Source organism: Rattus norvegicus, chromosome 6 (genome assembly GCF_036323735.1).
Source record: "Rattus norvegicus strain BN/NHsdMcwi chromosome 6, GRCr8, whole genome shotgun sequence".
NCBI classification, from domain to species: Eukaryota; Metazoa; Chordata; class Mammalia; order Rodentia; family Muridae; genus Rattus; species Rattus norvegicus.
In genome coordinates, this window is record NC_086024.1 from 130249226 (window position 1) to 130275562 (window position 26337).

General features: G+C 51.2%; 1 protein-coding gene and 1 long non-coding RNA gene across 7 annotated transcripts in view; one reads left to right on the plus strand and one right to left on the minus strand.

The window, feature by feature from the left end:
• Positions 1-17980, plus strand: part of Bdkrb2 (bradykinin receptor B2) — a 30151-nt gene extending 12171 nt beyond the window's left edge. For 2 of the 6 annotated variants that reach the window (XM_039111800.2, NM_001270713.2), the window contains 3 exons: positions 11522-11625; positions 13292-13508; positions 14269-17980. In XM_039111800.2, the coding sequence (XP_038967728.1) occupies positions 13420-13508; positions 14269-15376 (1197 nt within the window). In that variant the 5' untranslated portion in view covers positions 11522-11625; positions 13292-13419 and the 3' untranslated portion in view covers positions 15377-17980. Of the gene's footprint in view, positions 1-11521; positions 13509-14268 lie in introns of all 6 variants that reach the window. The other 4 variants (XM_039111801.2, NM_173100.3, XM_063261560.1 and 1 more) reach the window with 2 other exon arrangements.
• On the minus strand, positions 1653-26301 carry LOC120103615 (uncharacterized). The gene is made up of 2 exons (XR_010052352.1): positions 25725-26301; positions 1653-3744 (listed from the first exon to the last, which is right to left on the minus strand). It is a non-coding gene; the product is annotated as an uncharacterized LOC120103615 (long non-coding RNA).
• Positions 26302-26337: the final 36 nt, after the last annotated feature.

Here is a 26337-nt window from a genome sequence, read left to right on the forward strand (position 1 = left end):
CTGGGCCACTCCTTAACCTCTACACGGCTGACCCACCTCCCTCCAATATTCCCAAGTCATTATTTATTAAAATCCATATTTTATCTGTGCTGCCCTGGACCCAGTCACGCAGGACCCTCTTGGGGTCACTCTTCCCGGGCTCCTACACAGTGACTATGCTCTCTGTCGTGTACCTTCTCAGGTGTGGCGTCTCCTCTCCTCTGTCTTTCTCGGCATGGTGGGTGTTTTACATTAGGAGTTCTTTAAATTAATTTTTAAACACACCTTGGTACTCCATAGCTGGCCATCCCTCAGGGTGCAAACACCCCCTCTGACAGACGTTTCTCATCTTCAGAGCCGGCTGGTTTTATACCCAGGATGGTCCCTCCTACAGTGTTGCTGGAAAGGTTGAGCTGCCCTTGGCTCTCCTGACACACTATTGCCCACTCCATCCCTAAATAAGTTATCACACTTATTTATTTATTTATTTATTTATTTATTTATTTATTTATTACTCTGCATACATGTGTTCACATGTGCATGTCCACATGCACGTGAAGGTCAGAGGTAAACTTGTGGGAGTCGGTTCATTCCTCCCACCATGTGAATCCTAGGAACTGAACTCAAGTTGTCAGGCTTAGCAGTAAGTGACTTTACCCACTGAGGCAATGGTTCTCAACCTACAGGTCTAACTCCTTTGAGGGTTAAATGACCCTTTCACAGAGTTGCGTAAGAAAGACCATTGGAAAACACAGATATTTACACTACAGTTCATAATAGTAGCAAAATTATAGTTATGAAGCAACAACAAAAATAATTTTATGGTCGGGGGTCACCACAACATGAGGAGTCATACTAAGGAGTCACAGCACTAGGAAGGTTGAGAACCACTACACTAAGCCATCTCACCTGCCCAGCGTACTTCTGTTGACCCAGGAGACAATTATGTCAGCTGGCCAGAGATGAGCCAAGCCTCACAGGCTAAGGACATGGCACCTACCACAAGACTGTCCCCATCTGAGATGCCGCTCCAAGGCCCCAGGTTGTGATCCATGCTTTTTTTTTTTTTTTTTTTTTTTTTTTTTTGTGATCCATGCTTTTTATGAGGCGGCTGTTAATAAAGGTTCCCACAGCCCTTCCCTCAGATTCGAGAACTTTCTAGAATGGCTCATAGGACCCTTCTGAGAAGTGGGGCACACCTATGGACTGTGAAGTGATGAAGGATCCCTAAGTAAAACGTTCTAGGGGCTTTGGGATTGTGAGCTGCTCTTGGGTTGAAGAGGTGGACGTTGCATTGTGTGCTCAACCACATGAGGTTGATGGGGGTGTGGCGGAGTCTTGTAAAGTCTGGTGAACACTTAACAGTGAAGAAGATTTTTGTTGGTGGCTATATTGGTCAGGGTTCTCTAGAGTATAGAACTTAAAGAAGAAACCTCTCTATATATAGAAAGGGAATTTATTAGAATGACTTGCAGGCTGTGTCCAGCTAATCCAGCAATGGCTGCCTGTGAACAGAAAGTCCAGGAATCCTGTAGCTACTTAGTCCATGAGGCTAGGCGTCTCAGCTGGTCTTCAGTAGACGCTAAAATCCTAAAGTGGGCTCTAATGTCAATGAAGGAATGGATTTGTATTATGGAGTTTGTGACCCCTAAGGAAAAAAGCCATAGACTCGATTTAAGTATAATTAAAAGATTTATTGGTTAGTGGCTAGCATGACAATCTCTGAGCCAAACTTGAGATTGCCATGCAGGACGGGTGTGGGGAAGGATTTTAAAGGGGGGAACCACACGGAAACCTTCCAAATCTGTGCAAGCAGGCAAAAGCTGTTCTGTTCTGCCAGGTTAAGTCCTTAAGGCAACTCAGAACAATCTCTGGGTATCTGTGTAAGCAGGTGACAGAAGCAAAAAAAGCTGTCATGTCATGACAAGTAGTTAGTCACAGTTGTACCTTTTTGAGTGTGGGGGGTGGTCACTGAGTCAGGGTTACTGGAAACTTATCTTTCAGGGACTGGAGTCAGAGACAAAGGGCTTATGGGTACCAAGATGGATGCTGTAACACTTAATAACAGGCAAAGCAGGAGCAAAACAGGCAAAGAGCGAAAGCTCCCTTCTTCCGTGTCCTTATATAATATATGTGCATGCACATGCACACACAATGCACATACACACGCACATGCACATACACATACACATATATATGCTTCCAGCAGAAGGCATGGCCCAGATTCCAAGGTATGTCTTCTCGCTCAAGATCCTCCTACTTCAGATTAAGCAGAAATCCCTCCCTGGTGCACCCTCCACTTTTGGATTTGCCGTTCATTCCTGATGTAATCAAGTAAGAACCGAGAATCACCATCGCAGTGGAATGGAGGAAGATACAGAGAGACGTACTCCGAGGGGCTACTGTGGGAAGGATGGCGAGACTGAAACCATAGACGTTAGAGGAGACAGCGAGGAGAGAAGAGAGGCCTTGCTTTCGTAACTATTGATGGTCATGGCGCATCATGGTTGATAAGACTGTTATTCAGAGATAGCTCACTATTAATGGGCATACGTGTGCAGTGGGAATGTCCCTTTCTTTTTTTTTTTCTTTTTTTTTTTTTTTTTTGGTCTTTCTTTTTTTTAATTTATTATTTTTTTTATTAACTTGAGTATTTCTTATTTACATTTCGAATGTTGTTCCCTTTCCCGGTTTCTGGGCAAACATCCCCCTCCCCCCTCCCCTACCTTATGGGTGTTCCCCTCCCAACCCTCCCCCCATTGCCGCCCTCCCCCCATAGACTAGTTCACTGGGGGTTCAGTCTTAGCAGGACCCAGGGCTTCCCCTTCCACTGGTGCTCTTACTAGGCTATTCATTGCTACCTATGAGGTCAGAGTCCAGGGTCAGTCCATGTATAGTCTTTAGGTAGTGGCTTAGTCCCTGGAGAAGGGCCCTTTCTTAGCAAGAGGCGCAGTCTGCTGGGTCGCAGGGAGGTTGCAGAGGGCGGATCTGGTAACTCTGTGAGCCATGGAGGGAACTTCGGAGGTGGCAGAGGCAACTTTAGATGAAGAGGAGGCTATGGTGGTGGGTGTGGCGCCGGTGGAGGTAGCTGTGGAGGTAGTGACGGTAGATATAATGAATTTGGAGGGGACAGTGACAGTGACAGCTGTGGTGGTTGCGATTATAGTAGCAGAGGAAGGGATGGTGGAGCTGGACCAGAATGTGGAAGCCAAGGAGGTGAATGTGGTGGAGGAGGGGGATATGGTTACAGTAAAGGAGGAGGCTTTGGTGGAGGTAACTATGGTGGGGAGGGACTGTGAGGATATGGAAATTGTAGTGACCAACAACAATCAAACTATGGACCTGTGAAAGGTGACAGTTTTGGTGGAAGGAGCTCGGGTGTTCCCTGGTGGTGGCTATGGATCTGGCAGGGCTAAGGGACAGATGTGACAGCAGAAGGTTTAAAAAAAAAGGCAGAAAATGGCTCCGGGTCTTAGCAGGAGAGCTTGGGAAGTTGTCAGGAAAGGTGCAGCTGACTCTGAGACAGTTGTCCCAAATCCAGAGGAACTGTGAATAATTTGCCACAGGAGGAGAAGTCATCTACAGTCAGAAAAGTTCCAGCAGCTCAAGCAGGAAATCCTTCTTGCTCAGGACTGGCATAGCCACACCGTTTGCAAAAGCGCGGCTGTGATCCTTGCACCGAAGCGTCAATTAGATGTTCGTTCCTGAAGCCCTTCATCTGCTGTAGCTTTTTCCTTTCCTTTTCATTACATCAGGTGTATTGCCCTGTAAAACATGATAGTGACACCAGGAAGAAAAACATTAAGGAAATTTTAACTAAAAAAGATAAAAGATCTATTTCCTTGTATTTGCAGAGTCAGACAGATCAGGAGCTGGTTGGGATGGAGACAGTAACACAGAGAATGACAGATGCTCAGGATTTGCATACTACAGGAGGGGCGGGGCTCCATGATGTATAGAAGCCGGACTGGCTGTGAATTGGAAAGCCCTTAAAGCTTAGGGACAATCACAGTGTGTCTTATGAAGCTGGTATGTCTATCAGGTACCAGTTTGAAGTCTCCACAACATGGGGTTCCAGCCCAGTCAGCCTGAGTTTAAACCCTAACTTTTACCTGCTAGCTGTGCCTCAGTTTACCTATCTGTAAAATGGGCCGAAAGCAAGCATGTCTACGTGCAGGGGTTGATCTGTCATGGAAAGAAGATGCATAGCCATGTATGGCCCTCAGGTTACATTGTCACCAGCTCTCCCAAAACCCTGTTCAGAGAAATCATCCCATTTCACCAAAAAGGGGGAATTATTTGCCCCAGGTTTTCTAGTGAGTACAGACAAAATCCCATGTCACCCGAATCTGGGCTGGAGGTGAAACAGCAGCCAGACTCAGCCTTTTTTATGTTCTGTGACTCTCTGGGCCTCGTGCTTTGCAACTCAGCACTCAGAAACCTGCTTCCCTCCCACGCCTTCCAGGAAATTCTGGCAGAGCCCAGGGTGCTGGAATTCTGCATGGCTACTCCCTTTCTTTTGAGGGGCTCCCCTTTCATCAGACAGAGGTCATGTGACCCAGGAGATGCTCCATCTTTGGCAGGCCTGCTTAGACAGAACCAGCCCAGTATCCTCAGAGGCTGAGGGGAGCGAGGCAGGGAGCCATGTCCTCTCTGCCATGGCTAGTGAAGGGAGCTGGCCAAGACGGAGTCAGCCCACCTTTGGGTGCCTCTGAAAACTCAGTGAGCAGATCCCATGATCTCTGCTTGCGTGCTTCTCTGGACAGGGAGCTCACTGCTTTCCCAGAGTCATCTATAACCCATTCTCCAGATGAGGAAACAGAAAGTTTAGGAACACCACACATTTACCCAAAGACACACCCGGTCCCCAGGGCTCAACTCCAGGCCAGCCTCCTCCATTTTTCAGCTGCAATGTCCCAGACAACAGGTAGTGTCATAAGCCCTCAATGAAGCCCAGGAGGCTGCAGAGGCCCAGTTATCCCAGAGGGCCACTGGCTCCCTCACTGCCATGGGGAATCGCTCTCGAGAGCACGTGTTCCTGTCTGCACACACAGAAGCCTTCCTCTCTGATGTAGTTTTGCTGGTTTTGTTCTGTGGAAAAGATTCCTATCGCCTCCTGCGACCGGTGATTATTTCAGTGCTTGTGACAGGAAACCCAGGGCCGTCAGAGGCGTGGGAAGACTGAGTCTTTACCCTTTACCTTCACAAAAGGCATGTGCTCTAACATCCCGTGCGTGTCCACAGTAAGGGTGTGCCGGTCTCTGATGCTGGACACGCATGTCTCGGCCTTCCACCCGAGAATGAGGCAGCCATGAGACAAAAGGATGAGGAGCTGGGGTTAGGATTGGAGGTCCTAGATTCAAGGTGAAGTTCTGCTAACCAGGAGTGACCTCGGGGCATACATACCCGCTATGGGCCTCAAGTTCTCTTCTCATATGCCACCTGGGAGCCTGTCCCACTCAAACACTTCAGGACTTCATGAAGTTAGAGCCTTAAATTCCCATGTCACCTGAAGGGATGTTCCCAGAGGGGTTCCACCCTGGCCCAGTCCCAGAGCCCCTCTGGCTGTTCCAGTTTTGGATTCCAGCTCCAGGCTGACGTGTCCAGGTTAGTGGGGAAAGTGAAGGGGGCTCTGTTTTCCTCCTCTGCAAAAAGACAGGGAAAAGGGAAGGCTGGGCATTTTGCCTTTGGACACCAGGATTCTTGCCTCATATAAAACTGTTTGCTGAAGCCTGCTGTTAACGGGAAGAGTATAGGGGTGGGGGGTATATGGTATGCCTGGGCAAGCTACGTGTGTGTGCCTTGCAATTGTTAGCATTGGAACCTCCCCAGGGGGGATATCAATAGTATCTAGACTCACAGCAGCTAGAGAAACTCAGGCCACACTATCTACAGCTATTGAATGGTGGAGCTGGCCTTTGGATATGCTGCGGGTCTCAGTGATAAAATCCCGGGACAGGTCAGGTACCCGGCCCTGTTTTGTTATGTTCCTGAGCACACATAATAGTAACTGAGAGGCTCAGAAAACACTGGGCATTCTCCCAGAACACATCCAGTCACTGGAGCATAGGCACACATGCACGAATACACACGCACACATACATGTACATGTGCACACACATTCATACACTATGTACACATACACAACTATGTATACATACACAAACACATACTATGTACACATACTACACGCACCATTCCTAGGCACACTGTGCACGTGTATAAAGCACAGAGGCACACACACAGCAGCCATTCTCCTTAGCTTCCTTGTCAAACTCTGTTCAAGCCCCGTTTTCAAAATAGCTGGCAAAACAGAGGCAAGGGTCTTCCTGTGGTGCGAACCCCATAATATCCAATCATCACAGTGGTCAGATACCACCGGGGCCAGGCTAGAGGCTTCTGTTCTTCTTTCCTTCCATGAAGATCCTCTAGTGCCCATCAGAGCCTGAGTCTGAGCAGAGAGAGGGTCAGAGAGGCCCTGGGCAGTCACCTGTACAGCGTATCCTCCCTGAGGAGAAGCAAGGTACAGCCTCCCTCATAAGCAGTTAGTCTGTGAGCTCACCTACCTCAGCTTCTCCTTGGGATGCATCCTGCACGAGATGGATGGGAGCCTCTCCAGGGCCAGAGAATGATTTAGCATTCAGCCTTGTGCAGCTCTGGGTTTGAGACCCGCCTCTGATTGGTGGGCTTGAACCACATGGGGCCACTTCAAAGCCTCTGAGTTTTTTGTCTGGGGTGTTTCAGCCTCCAAGGGTGTGAGGATGTAGTGGAAGTGCAATATTGTTACCTTTTGCCTCTATCTGCAAAGATTCCTGCTTCGGGAGCAAAAGAGAAGTAAACATCTCCTCCCCGCTGACTGTCAGCTAGCCCAGAGGACAGTACTTGCAGTCGGCCAGGCACTTGGCCAGAGAAGCAAAAGGAGCCACATAGGCATTGCAGTAAATGTAGGGACAGAAGGGACAGACCTCACTACCCAAGCAGCGGGAAATCTTAACACTCTCAGGCAGGAGCTTGGCTTGAGAAATGGAGCCGGCTGGAGATTCAGATCATAGGGTTTATTGCCAAGAATTGACTGATGGGCCTGGGGAGAGTGTCTGGGTTCCCTGAAACCTGGGGAAGGTCTTTAGGGAAGGGTCAACCCTGTGTTGGACTCGGACTGCAGCTGCCAGTTGTATGGAGTGTTTCTTCATCTGTGAAACTGGGGTCTGCTCCAAATGTCCTCCTCCTGGGAGACCAAGTCCAGTCAGTGACCTCAGGCACAGGCCTATCCTTCAACACTGCGACACATCGCTGTCATCAACAAATGCACTAATGGATGTCTTCCTTGTAGAAAGTCAGAGGCTATAGATTTTACTTAAAACCGCCACCGTAATACATAGGCCATCGTTAGGGGACCGGGGACATAATAGGGAACACTAGCCTAGTTAGGCTGTCACACATGGATGACCATGGCAAAGCACTTTGAAGAAGATGGTGGGAGGTAGGGATAGCATCTGGGCAGCAGGCTGAGGGGTGTGGCTAGGAGGGAGCAGACAGGAGTGTGGACTGTTGGTCGAGGTGTGAGGCTTCAGGCAGAGCTGGAAGTATAGAAAATGTCTGGGGAAGCCAGGACTGAATTAAGAGTCTGGAGCATACAGAACACGTTCAACAAAAGGGCACTGAAACAAAGGAATGGCTTTAAAAGCACTGTTTGTTTCAGGTCATTATGACGCCAGTGAACAGCTCAGGCCCACAGTCCCATGAGAGGGCTAATGGTGTAGACAGGAATTATACTTCAAGGAGCGGTTTTACTTCAAGGGTAAGATTACATTACAAATAAATCAAAATTGTGAAGTGCAGTGTGGAGAAGTAAAGTAACATTCTAAACAGGATCAGCTAGCCATGATGAACAAGAAGAAACAAAGAATTAAGTCAGCCTCCCTCCCAGGGTCAGAGGTGAGCCGTCATCCCTCATCCGGCAATCTCAGCTGCTTCCTGCCTCCCCTGCAGAGAGCATGATGGGAGAAGGGGTTCCACCTCTTAAGTCTCCCTCTGTCCTTTAGTAATATTTCAAGAACATTCCAAAACCAGAAAGTGTCCAGATGCTGGGAGGGCCCACACACACACATGTCTAGTTTGGATCTGGTTTTTTTGATCTGGCTCTTTAGGAGTTCTGAGAGTGGAGATCCTGCTGTTCACCCCTAACCCCTAACCCTGCAGGCAGCTCTGACCGTCCTCCTTTAAGAGCCCGGGGCTCCCTGGAAACCCATGCTCAGGGCTGCACTTTGCTGCAGGGGCTGCTGCAGGTTATGAGGTCCCCTTCCCCTACAACAGCCCCATCTGTGCCTTGGCTGGAAGCTGACTTTGGGGGAAAATTATATTCTGGGAGGATTCAGGGAAGGGATTTAGGAAACCTAACCCTTTCTGGCTCTGGCCTGCTAGTGTGAAGAGGTTTGATTACTGATTCGCTGTTGTTAATCAAGGGGCTGAGGTGTGCTGGGCAGAGAGTGGGAGATAGGGAGACGGGGCCTCCCATGAGAAGAGTGTGTGGCATGGGGTGGGCACACATGTACACTTTGCATATACTGAGAGATGCACACAGGTACACATGCACACACGTGTGCACATACGTTTTTTGCTGAGATGCTGAAGTGTAGGAGAGCCACCCCTCAGAACACAGAACAGAGTCTCAGTGGTTGCCCGGGATCATCAGGCTGCCCGTCTCCTTCAACCCCTGTGAAGTCAGTGTCCACCCGGATAGGAAATCAGAGTCAAACATGAGCTGTGAACTGGAGCGCAGGCTGAGTGGAAGGGCCCCTCCCTCAATCCTGACCCATCCTATTCCTGTGGCTGAAGCAGGGCGCCCCCTGGTGGTGCAGCAGAGCAGATTACTAGCCGAGTGATAGCACAGGGAAAGGCTGCCCTGCTGACTTTGATGATAATAGCCCCGGGGAGGATTTTATCTGTTGGTCAAGAGTCATAAGAGGAACAGAACAGACAGAATGAATGTATATTAAAAGGAGCCTGCAGCAGCAACAGAATAGAGTGCTTATGAAATACGGTCTTGGTAGTCCAGCGACTCCTGTTTCTTCATTCTGAAGGGGCTGAGAACCCCAAGGTGGGTTCCCCAGCAGTCCCAATCTGTTGCTAGAGGCCTGGAGAATTCCTAAAGAGCCCCTGGCTGTCAGTCCATGTCAGACACCCCAAAAAAGATGGGTAGCGTCATCAGTGACAGCCTGCAGCAGCAACAGAGTAGATGAACTTGCCAACGAGAATGGAGGGCGTGAGCAGGCAAAAAGCAAAGCTTTCTTCTTCCACCTCCTGACCCCACATCCCAAGATGCTGCCCACACTGAGCATGCAAGAGAATTGGAATGTTAGATGCCCCATGCTCTCCACCAGCTCCCAGCATCTACAGGAGTCAACTCAGACCCGTCCCATCCCTGAGAATCAGCATCTGTAGAGCCCCCTTCTCCCCCCAACACATACAGCCCAACATACCACTGTCATGAGCACCGAGTTTTCCTCCTCGTTCTCTTGAAACATTCTTCTTGTGCCTGAACTTGCTCTCCCAAACGTATTTGTCAGGACCCCAGTGGGAGCCAGAGGGAGCATTTGGGCCGGGTGGCATAAGAGGTTGGCAGACCGGTCGCGTCGGAGTATAGAGAACATGTGTTGTCAGATGGGAAAAGGGCACCTGGTTGCCCTGAGATGGCATGGCCTACACCCCCTGCTCTTCCCTTTTAGACAGTGGGCTCTTGGTGAAAACTAGAAACTCTGGACCCTAAGGGCCCTCAAGACAGGGAGCTGGGGTGCCAATATCCCCCACTGTACCCCTGTACTGGCCAAATGTACTGGGAAGCCAAATGGCAGAATCCCAGGAGTGACCCCAAGGGGCCTGCGAAACCCAAGGCAGTGGAGAACGGGGGGTTTGGAGCAGGGCCCAGGAGAACCCACACTGGAGCCAGGCAGTTCCCAGAGATACAGGAGCAGAGGGGTAGCCTGTGGTTGCCAAGTACTCTGGGCAGTAAAGCACCTGCTGTCCGTGTGTTGGGCAAGAGCGAACACACATTTTGCTTTTATTTTGAAAGCAGGAGCTGGCTGGGCCATACCGGTCACTAGGACTATTGGCTACCTTTTCAGGGCCACCAAGATCAAGGACCCAAGGTCTCCAGGAACTGTCACTGTCTAGCCACACGCTAGTCAGTCCCAGAAAATAAGAGGCATCTCTGCCCTTCTGGATAACTGGCATGCGACTAACAGACCCCACCCACGTGAATCTTAACATGTGCTACACCCAGTGCCTCGAATGCAGAGTCCTAGTTACCCAGTGGCTTTCCCCCTAGAGTATGGAAGGATCTTTGAAAGCCTAGATGTAGAGTATTCTCTTTCCCAATCTTCCCTTGGTGGAGAAAGACTCTTCTGAGTTCCTAGTCCTGGCCTTGGCTTTGGAAAGTTCCCGTAAAAGCTCCAGTGTCATCTGGGTACCACACACATACACGTGTGCACGCACTGAACTGGGAGAGCCTGGCTTCTAAAGCTAGGTGCTTTTGCTGTGTCCAGAATCTTCTAGCTTAGGAGTGACTGGCTGCTGAGCGAGACATCGGTAGCGACCCACACGCATGCACGCACACCCACAAATACACGTAACCCGGTTTCCTAAACACCTCCCAGGCAGGACTGTCATGTTACACGGAGTCCTGGACAAAGTGTGAAGACCAGATAGGCTAAAACACCTGACAGAAACGCCTGAGCAGAGGCGAGTTTGGACAGACTCAGTTTCAGCGGGTTCGGTCTGTCTGGGGAAGGCTTGGCAGAGGCCATGCAGTGAGAGCATGTGACAAGGAGCCTCTCGTTGTAGGAGACAGGAAGCAGAGAGTCACTCAGAACCAGGGGTGCGTATGACCCTCAAGAGGTCTGCCCTAGTGACCCACTTCTGCTGGATAATCCCTGCCCCCTAGAGGTTCACGGCATCCCAAAATAGCTCTGCCCCTTTGGGACCAAGACATGAGCCAGTGGAGGACAGTTCAGACTGAATGTGTGATATCACCTTTTATAAGAACCAGGCTCTTACACGATGCCCCCAGGGACACAGCCAAGCCATCGGCCTAGTATTTGACATCAGTTGGGCAAGCCTTAGTGACTATTTGAATGGCACCTCCCCCTTCCCTGCAGCCTGCAAGCATCCTGGACATAGACAGTGAAGCTGCATTCACTGTGCGTGCCCACATTCCACATGGGTTAAGCATTTGTATGTCTAGAGAAGGCCCAAGACCCCATCTTTCATACTCATGGAGGATGGGGTTTTTTTCTCAATTACTTATTTTTTAATGTGTCTATCTATGAACTGTGTGTGTCTGGTGTCTTGGAGACAAGATGGGAATGTCAGATCCCCTGGAACTGGAGTTATAGGCACTTGTGAGCTCCCATCTGGGTGCTGGGATTTGAACCCAGGTTCTTTGTAAGAGCATCCAGTGCTCATAACGACCCGAGTCATCTCTCCAGCCCAGATATGTGTGTTTTGACCGTCACGGCTAATGACATTTTCTTCTCTGCTTCCCCAGGACGATCCTCACTCGTCTTTGTCCTGAGTACAAATGCACTGTTCTTGGAAGCGACCCGTGCTCCTGTCCGTGCATGAGCCCATGCCCACCACAGCCTCTCTGGGGTGAGTCAAGGGTTCTTCGCCTCATTATCGCTCACTCTAGGACTCCAGGACAGGCAGCATCCTGTTTTGGATCATGGTTGAGGGGGCATTTTGTGTTAGGCCCAAAGACCAAAGCTTTAACCTTAGTCCCCACGGTCCTATCAGGAGCAGCGGGAGTGGGCTTTTGTGGGACTAGGGGAAGGCACGAGGACACTTCATTGCAAGGGAGGTGTTCAAGTCATTGTGAAGACAGGGTCACTGTGGAATTGACATCTGCTGGAAGACTGAAGACTAAGGGAACGCTTGGGGAAACTGAGTCAGAGTAGAGCCAGGAGACAGGGCCTCCATCCCGAGGAACCAATGCTGGCGGCACAGCAGAGAGTCCTAACCGATCACCAACATCCTGTGGCAGCAGAGATGTCCCAAAAGCTCTCCATGCTCACTCACTGGCCAGACAGCCTCCTGGATTCCTGGGGTTTTCCAGCACGCTGGTCTTCACAATGGACACCAAATGGCTCTGATGGTATGCATGAGGCTCCAGTGAGCAAATAGCGAACCCCAAGCTGCTAACATGGGCTCTCCAGGTCCGCAGAAGTAGGGCCGAGGGCCAGAATGAGGACATCTGGAAAGTTCCAGAAGAAGAGCCTTTTCCATAGGTCACGGTGTAGGACAGTCTGCAGGTGACCCGTCTCTGCTGCGTGGTGACCAGGCTCAGTTGGAAGAGACTGCCGCGGGAGCAGAAACAGCACAGGCTGCACTGGGGTTGGTGACTCCTCTTACACCCTAGGGTGTCTGGCTTCCCATAGCCCACTCCGTGAGGCCAGGAAGGCCCTGCAATGCATTTAAAGACCCCCACCTCGGAAGTCACATGTCCCTATCACCACTACGGGTCAGCAGCAGTTCACTAAGTCCAACTACGTCCATAGGAACAAGAATTAGACCAGAAGGAATTGTATCAGAGACTGTGTGTGTGTGTGTGTGTGTGTGTGTGTGTGTGTGTGTGTGTGTGTGTAGCCAGGCATCTTCCCAGAGCATATGTCTTACCCCTTGGCCCCTCTGTAAGTAACATCCTCAGGGCCACCGTGGGGACCCTCCCTTCTTCCCTTGTTCAGTCTCATCTCTCCCTCCACACACATCCCTGCCAAACTTGAATCTCACTTCCTGACCCCGAAATGGACTTGAGATCTGTCACTGCTCCAGCCTTGCCTGCATTCTCCCCCATCGGAGGCTTTTTAAAATCCCAATTGGGCCCGGCTCCAGGATTCCTAATGGTGGTGGTGGTGGTGGTGGTGATGATGGTGATGGTGATGGTGGGATAATGTCACTGCCTACCCAGGACTCATCACAGAGGTGTCTATGGCTTTTAGGAGCAAAACAAGCTCCTTATCCACAAGGGAGCTACAGGGGCTCCAGATACCTCAGGATACAAACCAAGTCACTCATGAGTCACAGGCTGGCTCTCGGGTAACACCAGCCCAGAAGACACTCTGGGGTTCTTCCTGAGAAACGCCAGGATGCTGGGCAGAGCCTTCTCACTGCCTACTGCCTCCCCTCACCTGCCCCACAGTGAAGGGCCCTCCCATCCCCCACTCCACGGTGACTAATCACACGTGCCCTGGGTGTGCTGTAGGCTTTTTAATGCATCTTCATAATCATGCTTTGACATTATTCCCACTCTGCTGGTTAGGGGTCCAGAAACACTAAGCAACTGTCCAAGGCCATACCGTGACCAGGACTTGACCCCAGGAGGACTGGTCCAAAGCCTCGCTGTGCCTCCTCCCGTGCACCCTCTGCTCACCTCCTGTGCTCTGCTGCATGGACACAAGGTCCTCCCTCTGCCCGAAGACACAGGCTGTCGTGGAAGTGGCTATGTTCTGGGGACCAGGCTGCCATCTCTCCACCTGGTATGACATCAATGATCTGGTCTAACTCACAGCTCACCCGTGACCCCGCTCTGAGGAGGGGAAGAGGCGTGAGAAGGCAGCGAGCACATCTTCTCATAGTGGCGGCTTCAAGGGAGTCTGGGTGTAGCATTCGTGGTCATTAGAGTCGCCAGGGAAGCCGGGAAGGATTCTTTTATTTTTTTTTTTTCTTTTTTTTCGGAGCTGGGGACCGAACCCAGGGCCTTGCGCTTCCTAGGCAAGCGCTCTACCACTGAGCTAAATCCCCAAGCCCGCTCTTTTATTTTTTTTAATTATTTATCTATTTTATGTGTGTGAGTACACTGTCGCTGTCTTCAGACACACCAGAAAGGGAATCGGTTCCCATTACAGATGGTTGTGAGCCACCACGTGGTTGCTGGGAATTGCACTCAGGACCTCTGGAAGAGCAGTCAGTGCTCTTAACCTCTGAGCCATCTCTCCAGCCCCTAGGGAAGGATTCTTAACAGAGCTCAGACCACGGTCCCTTTGGTCCTACGAGCAGAGAACCTCTCAAAGGGCTGGAGAATCCAATGTCCCCTAGTGCTGTGCCCAGAGAGACTGGAGCTCCACCACCTCCCACACCCCCACTGCCCTGAGGAGCCGTCATCTGAGCAATAGAATCTCTGGTCCACCTCTCCTTCTGAGCTCCTCCCTGCCTTTCCTCCTTCCCCTATCCCGTCTTCTCCCCTCCCCTTCCTTGTGGCCCGAGGATACAACTGTCTCTTTCTCTACTTGCTTTCAGCATTGAAATGTTCAACATCACCACGCAAGCCCTGGGGTCTGCTCATAACGGGACCTTTTCAGAGGTCAACTGCCCAGACACTGAGTGGTGGAGCTGGCTCAATGCCATCCAGGCCCCCTTCCTCTGGGTCCTCTTCCTGCTGGCCGCACTGGAGAACATCTTTGTCCTCAGCGTGTTCTGTCTGCACAAAACCAACTGCACTGTGGCTGAGATCTACCTGGGCAACCTGGCAGCCGCGGACCTCATCCTGGCCTGCGGATTACCCTTCTGGGCCATCACCATCGCCAATAACTTCGACTGGCTGTTCGGAGAGGTGCTGTGCCGCGTGGTGAATACCATGATCTACATGAACCTCTACAGCAGCATCTGCTTCCTGATGCTTGTGAGTATCGACCGATACCTGGCGCTGGTGAAGACCATGTCCATGGGCCGGATGCGCGGGGTACGCTGGGCCAAACTGTACAGCCTGGTGATCTGGAGCTGTACGCTGCTTCTGAGTTCACCCATGTTGGTGTTCAGGACCATGAAGGACTACAGGGAAGAGGGCCACAACGTCACGGCCTGCGTCATTGTCTACCCGTCCCGCTCCTGGGAGGTGTTCACCAACATGCTGCTGAACCTGGTGGGTTTCCTCCTACCCCTGAGTATCATCACCTTCTGCACGGTGCGAATCATGCAGGTGCTGAGGAACAACGAGATGAAGAAGTTCAAGGAGGTCCAGACGGAGAAGAAGGCCACTGTGCTGGTGCTGGCTGTCCTGGGGCTCTTTGTGCTGTGTTGGTTTCCTTTCCAGATCAGCACCTTCCTGGACACGCTGCTGCGGCTTGGCGTGCTGTCGGGATGCTGGAACGAGCGTGCCGTGGATATTGTCACCCAGATCAGTTCCTACGTGGCCTATAGCAACAGCTGCCTCAACCCGCTGGTGTACGTGATTGTGGGCAAGCGCTTCCGAAAGAAGTCCCGAGAGGTGTACCAGGCAATATGCCGGAAGGGAGGCTGCATGGGAGAGTCCGTCCAGATGGAGAACTCCATGGGGACTCTGAGGACCTCTATCTCGGTGGACCGGCAGATCCACAAGCTGCAGGATTGGGCGGGGAACAAGCAGTGAACACAAGCCATCGGGCAGGACGACTGCCGAGCGTGTGAGGACTGCTGGGACCTGAGCTTCTCAGCCTGGGTTCAGGAAGGAGCTTGAAGCATCCTAGGGAATCAGGCAGGTGATTCCAGTCTTGTCTCACGGCATAAGCGTGCTGTGGGGGATGGGGACCCTGGAGCATAGAGGGGTTGTTATTACTGGCTGGTGCTCTAAAATCCCCATGAGTGGAGGGGGTCATGGGGTAGGGATGGGAGTGACAAAGCTTCCTTCCCTTTGGGGGAAGGACAGATCTCCTGCCGGTTTTGGCCCTGTGGCTACATGCACAGTTGGCATGGCTGCCTCATTTCCCAGTTTCAAGAGTTTAAGATTTATTGGTCTTCTGAAGGCTGAATTCTAAGGAGTCTCTGGTAAGAGCCCAGAGACTGGGATTCTGTGGTTCCTCTCACCCCTAGACAAGGTGGACGGTACAAAAGAAGAACCCCAAAGCATTTATGGAGCACTTGCAGAGTACACAGCATTGAACACTGTGGGCAGGAGGGAAGACACACATAGTGTAATGTCTTAAAGGAGCCCTGACGTTAGTGGAGAAAGCCAAGGACTTGCAGTCTCCAGAAGGCTGCTGATGGCGTGCCAAAGCAAGGAACTGTGGGAGAGGGGAGAGCACAGGGCCTAGGGGAACCGGTAACCCTGAACACGGTAGCCTGATCCCTGCCTCTGCTTCTTCTGCTGTAATGTGAGGGTGTCCTGTGCTTTGAAAAGTGGGGTGCTATATGGCTGTGAGGCGTCAGAACACACATCACTGGGTCTGGACACACGTCACATGCAGACGCATCAGAACACACATCACATGGAGATGCACCAGAACGCACATCACTGGGTCAGGATACACATCCCGTGCAGATGCACCAGAACGCACATCACTAGATCAAGACACACATCACACGGAGACACTTGGCACAGAGAAAGCCACTCAGGCTTACTCTGCCTGCAGGTACAAGAGGCCCTCACTCCCTCCTACCTTTCCCTCCTAGTATCCCACCCCTATGCACACACAACAAAGCGTTTGGTACTTGGGAAGGGCGGGAGAAAGCAAGTGTTTGTTTTGCAATGAGACAAAGAAAAAGATTTCTGGTGGGACCTGCCCGGAGAATCCACACCTCACAGCATGGCTGCAAATTGGTAGCTGACTGGGGGAGTCTAAGCTGCTTCCCAGGGCTCCTGGCTCAGTGACCAAGGGATGCCAATTAGTGGTTTATCTGAGAGTGACTCACAAAGCAGGGATGCTACCAAAGAGCTGACCCATCATCCAAGGTCACTTAACTGAGGGCGTCAATTCCAGGCCCAGCTCCCTACATGGCTGCAGGGTGCCTCGTGAGTGATGTCAGGGGTGGGTAGGGCTGCCTGGGCCCTGGGGAACTCTGACAGGAGAACCACCCCCACCTTGGGGGAGAGGGGAACAACACATCTGCATATTGAGCAGGTCTTCCACCAGAGATAGGATAGCCTTCCGGATGGTTTCAGGGCCAGTGGGTTCCCCATTAGAACCTATTCCAGGGGCCTTGGGTGAGCTCAGTGTCAGTGGAGACAGTTGCCCCAGCAACGCCATAGACTCGGGTGACAGACACCATACTCATAGTTCCAGAATCTTCCATGGGAGTTTATTTTTCCACGTGTCCGTATCCTGTGATAAACTTAACGACAGGGGCCACTTAAGGGAAAGAGAAGGGTTACTTTGTCTCTCAGTGTCAAAAAAAAAGGCTATGGTCCAGTGTAGCCGGGGTCTGTATGGTAAACAGAGCAGTAAATGGAGACCCGGCTGGAACCAGGGCGGCATATGACCTTCAAATGTCTGCCCCTAGTGACCTTTCACCTACTAGGTCCTACATCTTAAAGCTTCCATCGCCTTTCAAAATAGGACCAGCAGTCAGGAATGAAGGGAGGTGCCTTTCAGACTCAACTATAACAATTTCACTGCCAATTGGCTGGCTTCTGAGGCTAACACTCTGTCAAGCCCCTGGGGACATCTGAGGGACATATCAAACAACCTCCAACACCAAGCCACGCAGGAGCTGACCGCTCGATAGCCGGGGGCTACGGAGACTCAGGAAATGGGCAGAGTTCACTGGTGTTTCTGGCCAGGCTGGAGCCAAGGGAGAGCCTACATGGCAAAAGGCCCGTGAATCCCCACCAATCTGACTCTGAATTTCCTAAGAGAGAAGACCCCAGGAAATTCTTTTTTCCACCCCATCCTCCACTTGTAGCCAAAAGAAGGAAACAGATGGCATACGCTGAGAATGGACTCAGCCACACCCATACTGTGAAGGCGAAGCAGGGCCCCACCCTCAGAGGAGAAGTTGGTGGGCTACGGGCGTGAGGGACGCGGCCTGGGTCCCTCAGGGTGGCTGAAGGGTCTGAAACTGGGTCACTGCAGGGTCTGCAACTAGGTCTGCAGGAGGGAAGCCCCCTTGTGCCTTTCGTCGACACCCTGATGAGAAACCATGTCCATTGAAGGACGGAGAAAGCTCTGTACCGTGCAGAGGAAGTGGCCGACAAGGGAGGAGCACTCTGTGTAAGAACACACCTCCTCTGTGCGCTGGAATAAACAGATGAATTTTGCATGGTGTTTCCCTGTGTCAAACTTCCTGAACCTCTGAGCTCTGACTCGGGGACACTGCCTTTGGTAGTCAAAAGCCTTGGGAGATGAGGGATGCATTCCGTTCCCATGGAAATGATCATTGGTCTCCAAGCTTTTGAAATTGAGTGGCAGGTGGTGGGACTGGGGCTGAGCGGGCAACACACACCACAATTTGCATACTGACTAATATGCATTGAAATATGCGTGAATATATTTAACAAATAGCGTTAGGACTTTCTCAGAAATGCATTTTGGGTATTTCCTCCCACGCTGCTTTACTCCATGACACCTGATGACCAAGCCTCTTTCAGATGTTCAGATGTCAGAGACGGCCAAGCCCAGTCGCTCATGTCTGCCAAACACTTCCATTTGACCTTCACCTTGAACCAAGAGCATCCTGCATTATATGGAGACGAAAGACCAGTGTTTGTGTCTTCCCAGAGATGGGAATCTCTGTACTTCACATTCCGGTTCCACATCCACTCTCCATGTTTCTGTTCATCCATCAAACAAGACCTCATTCTGTGACTCCACAAACAGCATTGCCTAGTCATATACCCATCTGTCCATTCCAGAGACCTGGAGCTCAGTGTTCCCTGAACCCCGTCTTGTTCACCGCTGGGTGGAGAAGCATCCCTTTCAGATTCTGCCCCTTATGTTTCCTGGGTCTTTATGACCGACCGTCCTGGCTAACTGCTTCTCACTCCACTGCTAGATATCTCCACCCTCTCGTTCTTTGCCCTAGGCAACAGCAGTTTTCAAGACTACAGTCCCAGAAGGCTGTGATCATGGGGAACAGCTCTCAGGTTTCAGGGTCAGGGTGACGTGGAGTCCCATTCTGGTTCAACCCGGGCTCCCATTCGACTCTTATCCGTGTTATGTCAACTTTTAATGGGGTCAGCAATGGCAGCAATCAAATCAGAAAACTGGCAACAGGGTTCATGTAGGAGACTTTTTAGGACGGTGTCTGGTACAGACTTGAAACCAGTCTGTGAGATACGTATCTGTAATGGTGAGTGTCTTCCGCGATGGTGAATGTCATCTGTGATGGTGTATGTCACCCATGATGGTGAATGTCATCCGTGATATTGTATGTCATCCATGATATTGTATGTCATGTCATCTGTGATAGTAGTGTATGTCGTCTGTGATATTGTATGTCATCCATGATATTGTATGTCGTGTCATCTGTGATGGTAGTGTATGTCATCTGTGATATTGTATGTCATCCATGATATTGTATGTTGTGTCATTTGTGATAGTAGTGTATGTCATCTGTGATGGTGTATGTCATCTGTGATGGTGTATGTCACCCATGATAGTGAATATCATCCGTGATAGTGTATGTCATCTGTGATGGTGTATGTCACCCATGATGGTGAATGCCATCTGTGATATTGTATGTCATCTGTGATGGTGTATGTCACCCATGATGGTGAATGCCATCTGTGATATTGTATGTCATCTGTGATGGTGTATGTCATCCATGATGGTGAATGTCATCCGTGATATTGTATGTCATCCATGATATTATATGTCATGTTATCTGTGATAGTAGTGTATGTCACTTGTGATGGTGTATGTCACCCATGATGGTGAATGTCGTCTGTGATGGTGATGATGTTAATAATGGTGACAATGGTGGCAGTGGTAGTGATAGCAGAAATGATGCTGATGGTTGGTGCAGAAGCTGTTGACCAGGGTGGTGAATATGGTGGGGACGGGAATGTCAATGAGGACACTCTTCACAAGGAAACCTTTTGTAATAAAGCTACACATTCATACATGGCTTGCAAGGCCTCCAGTGATCTAACCCCGCCCACCCTGCTGGCTCCACCCCCTTCTACTCCACTCCTTCTCTTCCCTCCAGCTACAGTGGTCTCAAAATGCTGGGACAGGTCTCAGGAGACATTCCACTTCTCCTCAGGTACCCCTCCTCCTGTCAGCCTCCACCCCACACTCAGTACCCCACGTCTGAAGTGCCCGAAGGAGATTCCAGCTCCAGGGGATAGAGATGTGGGCATGACAAACCATTTATTTAGGGGACAGTACGGGTAGGATTCTGAGAGGAGCCATGGGCTGGGGCTGGAATCACTGGAGTCAGATCTGGATGCGGGACTGTCCACCCTAATCCCACCACACAGGCCCTTCCCTGGGCTCCAGGAAGTCAGACCCGTGAGGAGAGCTCCTGGGAGGCCTTAGGAAACCAGTCAAGAGCAGGAATTCTGCTCTAGCCAGGGCAGTCAAGGCCAAATGTAGAGCTATCTCCCTCAGGCCAGGGGCTCCCATAGGAGCTCTTGTGAGGCCATGAGGAGAGTTCACTGACTGAGGAACACACTAAGCAAGCACAGTCTCTGCGGCTCAGAAGGTAGAACTTCACACAATTCAGCAGTGCAGCTCTGTGTCTTTGCTAATCTCACTGCCAAGCCTCACACAGCCCCGATCCCTCATCTAGGTCCAAAGTGAATGTGGGGGTCCCGGACGAGCAACCAAGGTCAGGAGTTGGCAAGAACAGTGGCTGAAAGCTTACATCTTTCAGTTTCGGCTGAGACCAGGTCTAGGTCAACCAGGCCCATGGAACTAAGAACCACACCAGACCTCACCCCTTTCCATGGAGACCGGCAAGGTTGGGAACTTATCGGGGTCCACAGTTCTTAAAGGGGGTGTTAGGGAGCCCCAGTGACTCTGCCAGCTGTGGGTCCGTCTGTGAGACCTGCCGGGAGCCATCTCCCTCCATCTTCCTCCTGCACAGTGCCGTCCTTCATCTATGAAATGTGATGGCGGTGTTTCCCCTTCCCCATTGTTGCAAGTGGGAATGCTCGGAGGGCTGGGGAGACGGCTTAGTTGAGAAAAGTACTTGCTGGGATCTGAGTTTTGAGGTGTGAAGACGTCTGGACTTGGTGGTGTGTCCTTACAGTCCCAGCATTAGGAAGGTGGAAACAGGTAAACGGCTCAAGACTCACACACAGGCCAGCCAGTATAACGTGATGGACAAGCTCCAGGCTAAGGGGAGGCCCTGTTTCAAAAACATTCTAAGGAATGACGTCTGAGGTTGGCCTCACACACGTGCACACGCTTGTATCCCCTGCTTGCATCAGCAGATATAAAGTGCTTGGAATAATGTCCCCTAACCCCTGGCTTAGCCAACAAAACTTGCAATCTACCACAGACAGAGAGGACCTCCCATAAATTGCTTCTATACCAGAGTCTGGCCTGTTGTTTACACCACAATAAACAGTGTCTTTGGGCCCCCATGAGTACAGAGGTTCTCCATTTACAATGGTCCTACCTAGACATTTTCAACTTTATGATGGATGGCACCAGGCCTTGACCATCCAGATTCTTTTCCCGGGCTAGTGATATGCCTGAGTCTGTCTCTGCAGTGGGCAGAGACACCGCAGTTCTGGGGCAGCTCTCGGAGTAACAGTCAGAGGGGAAACAACAACCCACAAGCTGTGCTGCTCAAGTGAGACGTTCAGAGACATAGAAATCTAACACAGATTTCCCGTTCATACGGCCTTCGAGTTATGATGGATTTATTGGGATGAAGCCCCACCATGAGTGGAGAACCATGTGACCTTACGCTGACACACGCACTGACACACGAATATAAACTGTGTTAAGATGCAATCCACATGCCCCACACATCCCCCGTTTCAGCTTTTAGTGATTCACAGAGTTGCACAACCATCGTCACGCTTTAATTCCAGAACGTCCTCATCATCCCAAAGTAAAATCCCCAACACATTAGCTGTCGCCTCAGATTCCTCCCATCCCACTGCTCTGCTCCGGTGGCTACTCATCGCTGTCTCTCCCTCTGCCCCTCTGGCATTTCACGCTGGCACACTCATGCATGAATACTGATGGTGTCTGGCTTCTCTCACTTGCTTTCCACGGACATGTGACACTTGCGGGAGACATTCCCGAGTGGCTCGGGCTAGCGACTCAACTCTACTCCTCTAGCTTTGGCCTCAGGGTCTCTTTCTGTAACACGGAAAGTCAATTCTCTAAGTAAGAACATCTCCAGCATGTGACTCTGCGAAGGGGCCTTAGGAAAAGCTGTAGAGGGCGGTACCCGCAAGGCAAAGGCTGTCCCACAGTGGGGCTGGGCTCCTGGCTCAGCCTCAGCTTACCCACTTCATGACTGGAGGAAGTGAGCTTCCTGCTTGGGCGTCTTCCTCTACAAAATAAGGATCCAGGTGTCGTGACAATTAAGTGAGGTAAAGTTGGTGTAAGGGGTCACACTGCATCTCCCGGAAACACACACACACACACACACACACACACACACACACGTCCATTTGGAAGTCCACAGTGTGGCTTGGTTGGGAATAACGTCTTAGCCCAAGTAACAGCTTAAAGTGAGGTTATACTGGAGCAGAGTGGGCCCTTGGTCAAACAGCTGTTATCATTGCAAAAGACAGGAGCACCCAGAGTTGAGGGAAAGGAGGGAACACATACTAGAGTGATGGCCTGAGCCCAAGAGAACAAAGGGTGATAGCCAGAGGGTCTGATGGAGCAAGTGTAGTCCCCCCAGGGCCTCCAGCTGTCTGTCCTGACGTCTGTTCTCAAGCGTGAAGGAAGCATCCTACGAAAGCACAACACCCCAGCCTTCTGAATTGTGCAGATTTTACCAAACAAAAGAGACTGGGTGCTTTCCCAAGGTCACACGGCTCGCCAGAGGCCATCCCAGGAGCATAGGTCTGGTACCAGTGGGTGTGTATACCCATGGGCTGCCACACTTATCTCCTCCTCCCACCCCCAAGGGCAGGTGCTTGAACTTGGTTAAAGAGAAACTGAAAGTCCTGCCTCCAGACTTGTGGCTCCTGCAGCCACCAAGGCCCTAGGGAAGACAGTTGTTTTGAAGATAAGGGCAGATTTGGGGTTCTGAGCCTCCTGAGGAAGCTGCCTCTCCACAGCGTCACCTGTGTGACCTCCACAGTGGGACAGAAGCAGCATCTGCTCCTCTAGGACTGGTCAGGGTGGGCGAGCCGTATGGTTTTATGTCAACTTGACACTAACTAAGGTCATCTAAGAAGAAGGAGCCTCAGTGAGAAGCAGCCTCCTTAAGATGGGGCTGTGGGCCAGCCTATAAGACATTTTCTTAATTAGCGATTCATGTGGGAGGGCCCAACCCATTGTATGGGGCCACCCCTGGGCCCATGGTGCTGGATTCTAGAAGAAAGCAGCCTTGGTGAGCAAAGTCAATAAACAGCTCCCATTCCAAGGCCACAGCTTCCGCTCCAGGTTCCTGTCCTGTTTGAATTCCTACCCTGGCTTCCTTCAATGATGAACAGGGATGTGGAAGTGTAAGCTGAATGAACCCTTTCCTCCCCAACTTGCTTCTGGCCACGAAGTTTCACCACAGCAATAGTAAGCCTAATTAAGACAGCGGAGGGCAGCCATGTCACCATCCTGAGCTGACAGGACCACGGTCGAACGCAACATCACAATGATAAAAACTATGGCCCTGCTGGAAGTGCCGACGGGAAGATGGGAAGTCTCGTTCTGAGAAGGGAGAGCGGGAGAGGGCGGAGTCCCCTCTGTACCCCTCGTGGACACAAGTGGTTTAGGATATGCTTACTACATAAGAGATATGTTGCTGTTATTAGGTATAAATCATTTCTGAATTCTCTCAACAAATCCTGGGCATCCCACAATGCATCAGCCTGGTGGCTGGTGTTGAAACTGTGACCATAATACAGGGAGAGATTAAACACACTTATTGCTGGGAGACCTCACACGCCCACTCAGGGCGCAGCAAATGAGAGCTAACACGTGTGTATAGAATACATGGAAAGTGGCAAGCGGAATGAAGATCCAGGAAGCCAGGGAGGAGGAGGAGGGGGGAGGAGAGGGGGAGGGGGAGGGGGAGGGGGAGGAGAAGGCTCCAAAAATGGCTGCATCTCCAGACATCTTGTAGAAACAGGAAGACCTGAGGAGGTAAGCGTGAGGCTTCCTGGGTAAGCCGCTCCTGGCAGAGGAAGCCGGCAATCCCAAGGCTCTGTGGTGAAAGATGTGTCAGCTCTAAGACGGTTGAGGAGGTCTGGAGGGCCTGTGAGAGCATCAGGACTGGCATGGGTGGCCTTGAAGACCGCCATCCTGCCTTAGTTCCTGCTGGAGACAGAGGGTCAATGTTTCAAGGGTATAAAGGTCTTAGATTCCAAAAGATAAAGAAGCAGAGTTGATTGTCCAGGTTCAGACCCAGATAGGGCCTTGGAGAAGTTTCCTCTTGAGGACTGGAACCCAGGGCTGAGATTCCCTTGTGAGGAGCACCTGGGAGACCCCATGTCCTTTTCCAAGCAGCGCAGAACAGGGTCCAAGAGCACAGGTGGGTTCCTTATAAACTCCCCCTGGAGCATGGAACCCTGGTCCAGCTTCCACCCCCCAGTGAGCAGCTTCTCACCCCAGGGCACTGCTCAGAGCCCCCCTGCCTCAGGCTAGCTGCAGGTGGCTCAGGCCAGGGCCACACCTAGCATGAAGACGGTCTCATACACACAACCACCCACTGAAGAGGTCCCAGTGTCCCTATATTCCTCAGCCAGGTGCTAGATAAGGGCTGTGGGGGACAGGGGCGATGGATGAGATCTGAACAGGAAAAGACGCCTAGGCAGGAGAGATGCCCGGTTAGCCTGATGTCCCGTCTCTGGTCAATGACTGGTCTAGCTTGTCCTCCATGCCCTGGCTTCTCCACTTTTTTTTTAACCCAGGGGACTGACTCAGCGAAGTTCAAGAGACAGTGAGGATGAGCCAGCCTTTACTGCAGATGGAGGGTCCCTCCTCTCCTCATACCTGTTTGGCCCCCATATCTCCCTTTCCCATCATCCATTGCCTCAAAGACAAAGGGGAACCTCTCCTCTCCAGCTCTAGGCCACTTTCCCACTATGGCGGGAATAAGCCTGCTTTCAAAAAGTTCTCTAACTTACCCAGGGTGGCCCTGGACCCGATCCAGACACCACAGATTCATTCCCCTAAAGTCCAGCTTCCTCAGCCTCCACAAGGCTTCTGAGTGCGGTCCCACCCAAATCTGGCCGTCTGCCCTCGGCTGTTCTCATTCCTTCAGACATGCATGTCGACATATCTTCTAGGTCGGGGAATCTGAGAGGCCCTCCTTCCTCCCACCAGAACTAATCAAAGACTCTGCCGAGGGCGGGACACTGCAGGGCAGAGAGACATGTGCCCAGGACCGACGCTTCTCAGCCATGCATCAGTCCAGACTCTTGTGAATCAAGGGAGAGCCAGCACTGGCTAGCAAGGCCTGGCTACACTGCCAAGTGGGAAAGCCCATGGCTTTTGAGCTTTTCCTGGGCTAAGCCAGCCCTGTGCATATAAAAAGTGTCTAGATGGCTCACAACACCGCACCTCTTGGGAGGGCTGGGAGAAGGCAAGAGACTTTCTCAGTCTCTCTCTCTCTCTCTCTCTCTCTCTCTCTCTCTCTCTCTCTCTCTCTCTCTCTTGCTCTCGCTCTTGCTCTCTCTCTCTCTCTTTCTCTCTCTCTCTCTCTCTCTCTCTCTCTCTCTCTCTCTCTCTCTTTTGCTCTCGCTTTCGCTCTTTCTCATTTACCTTTCTGCTTCCATGATCCCACATCCCCTAGCGACAAGAGAAGACATCTGGAAATGTTGCTAGGGGCCGTGAAGTCATGGGGGGAAAAAATAAAAAGAAAAGAGGGAGGGAGACCAGATGTCAGACAGAGCAGGACATCTTACCTGGATGAGTTGGACTCACCTTTAGAAACAGAGTTTCCGCCATGAACCTGGGCTGGGCAGTTTCCAGCAGTAAGGGCAGACAGAGAGAGAGAGATGGCTGGCCGGTGGCTGGAGGATCCTGTCGCCCAGTCTCGGTGGAAGTCAGGAATTTCTGCCTCTCTGAAAGCCAGGTCTAGGGTAGATCAGCTTCACTGAAGCCAACTCACACCAAAACCAAACCCAGAGCTGCCAGCAAGGATTAGGAAAATAGCGGCCAGTCTTACTCAACTCTGAGCCCTGCGTGAGTCAAACTTTTTCCGAGCTCACTGTTTGTACAACGGGGTCCACACTGATGGATTCTTGGCTGTGTGTCCTTCGCTGCTCAGATTGAAAGGGAGCTGTCCTCGTGTGCTCCCAAGAACCTGTGGTCAAATCCCAGACCTCCTGGAGCCAACAGGGAACTGGGGAAGCCATCATTCAACATCCCGACAGGGGGCGAGCCTTGAGAGTATTGTCTGCACTGAAATGTGTCTTCAGGGCCTGTTTGCCAACACACAGTACTTAGGTGAATCGACAGGCGGAAAATGTCAGCAGAGAAAGTGCAAAATGGTGGTCAAAGAACCTCCCACTATCTATCCCTAAGCAAGTGAAAG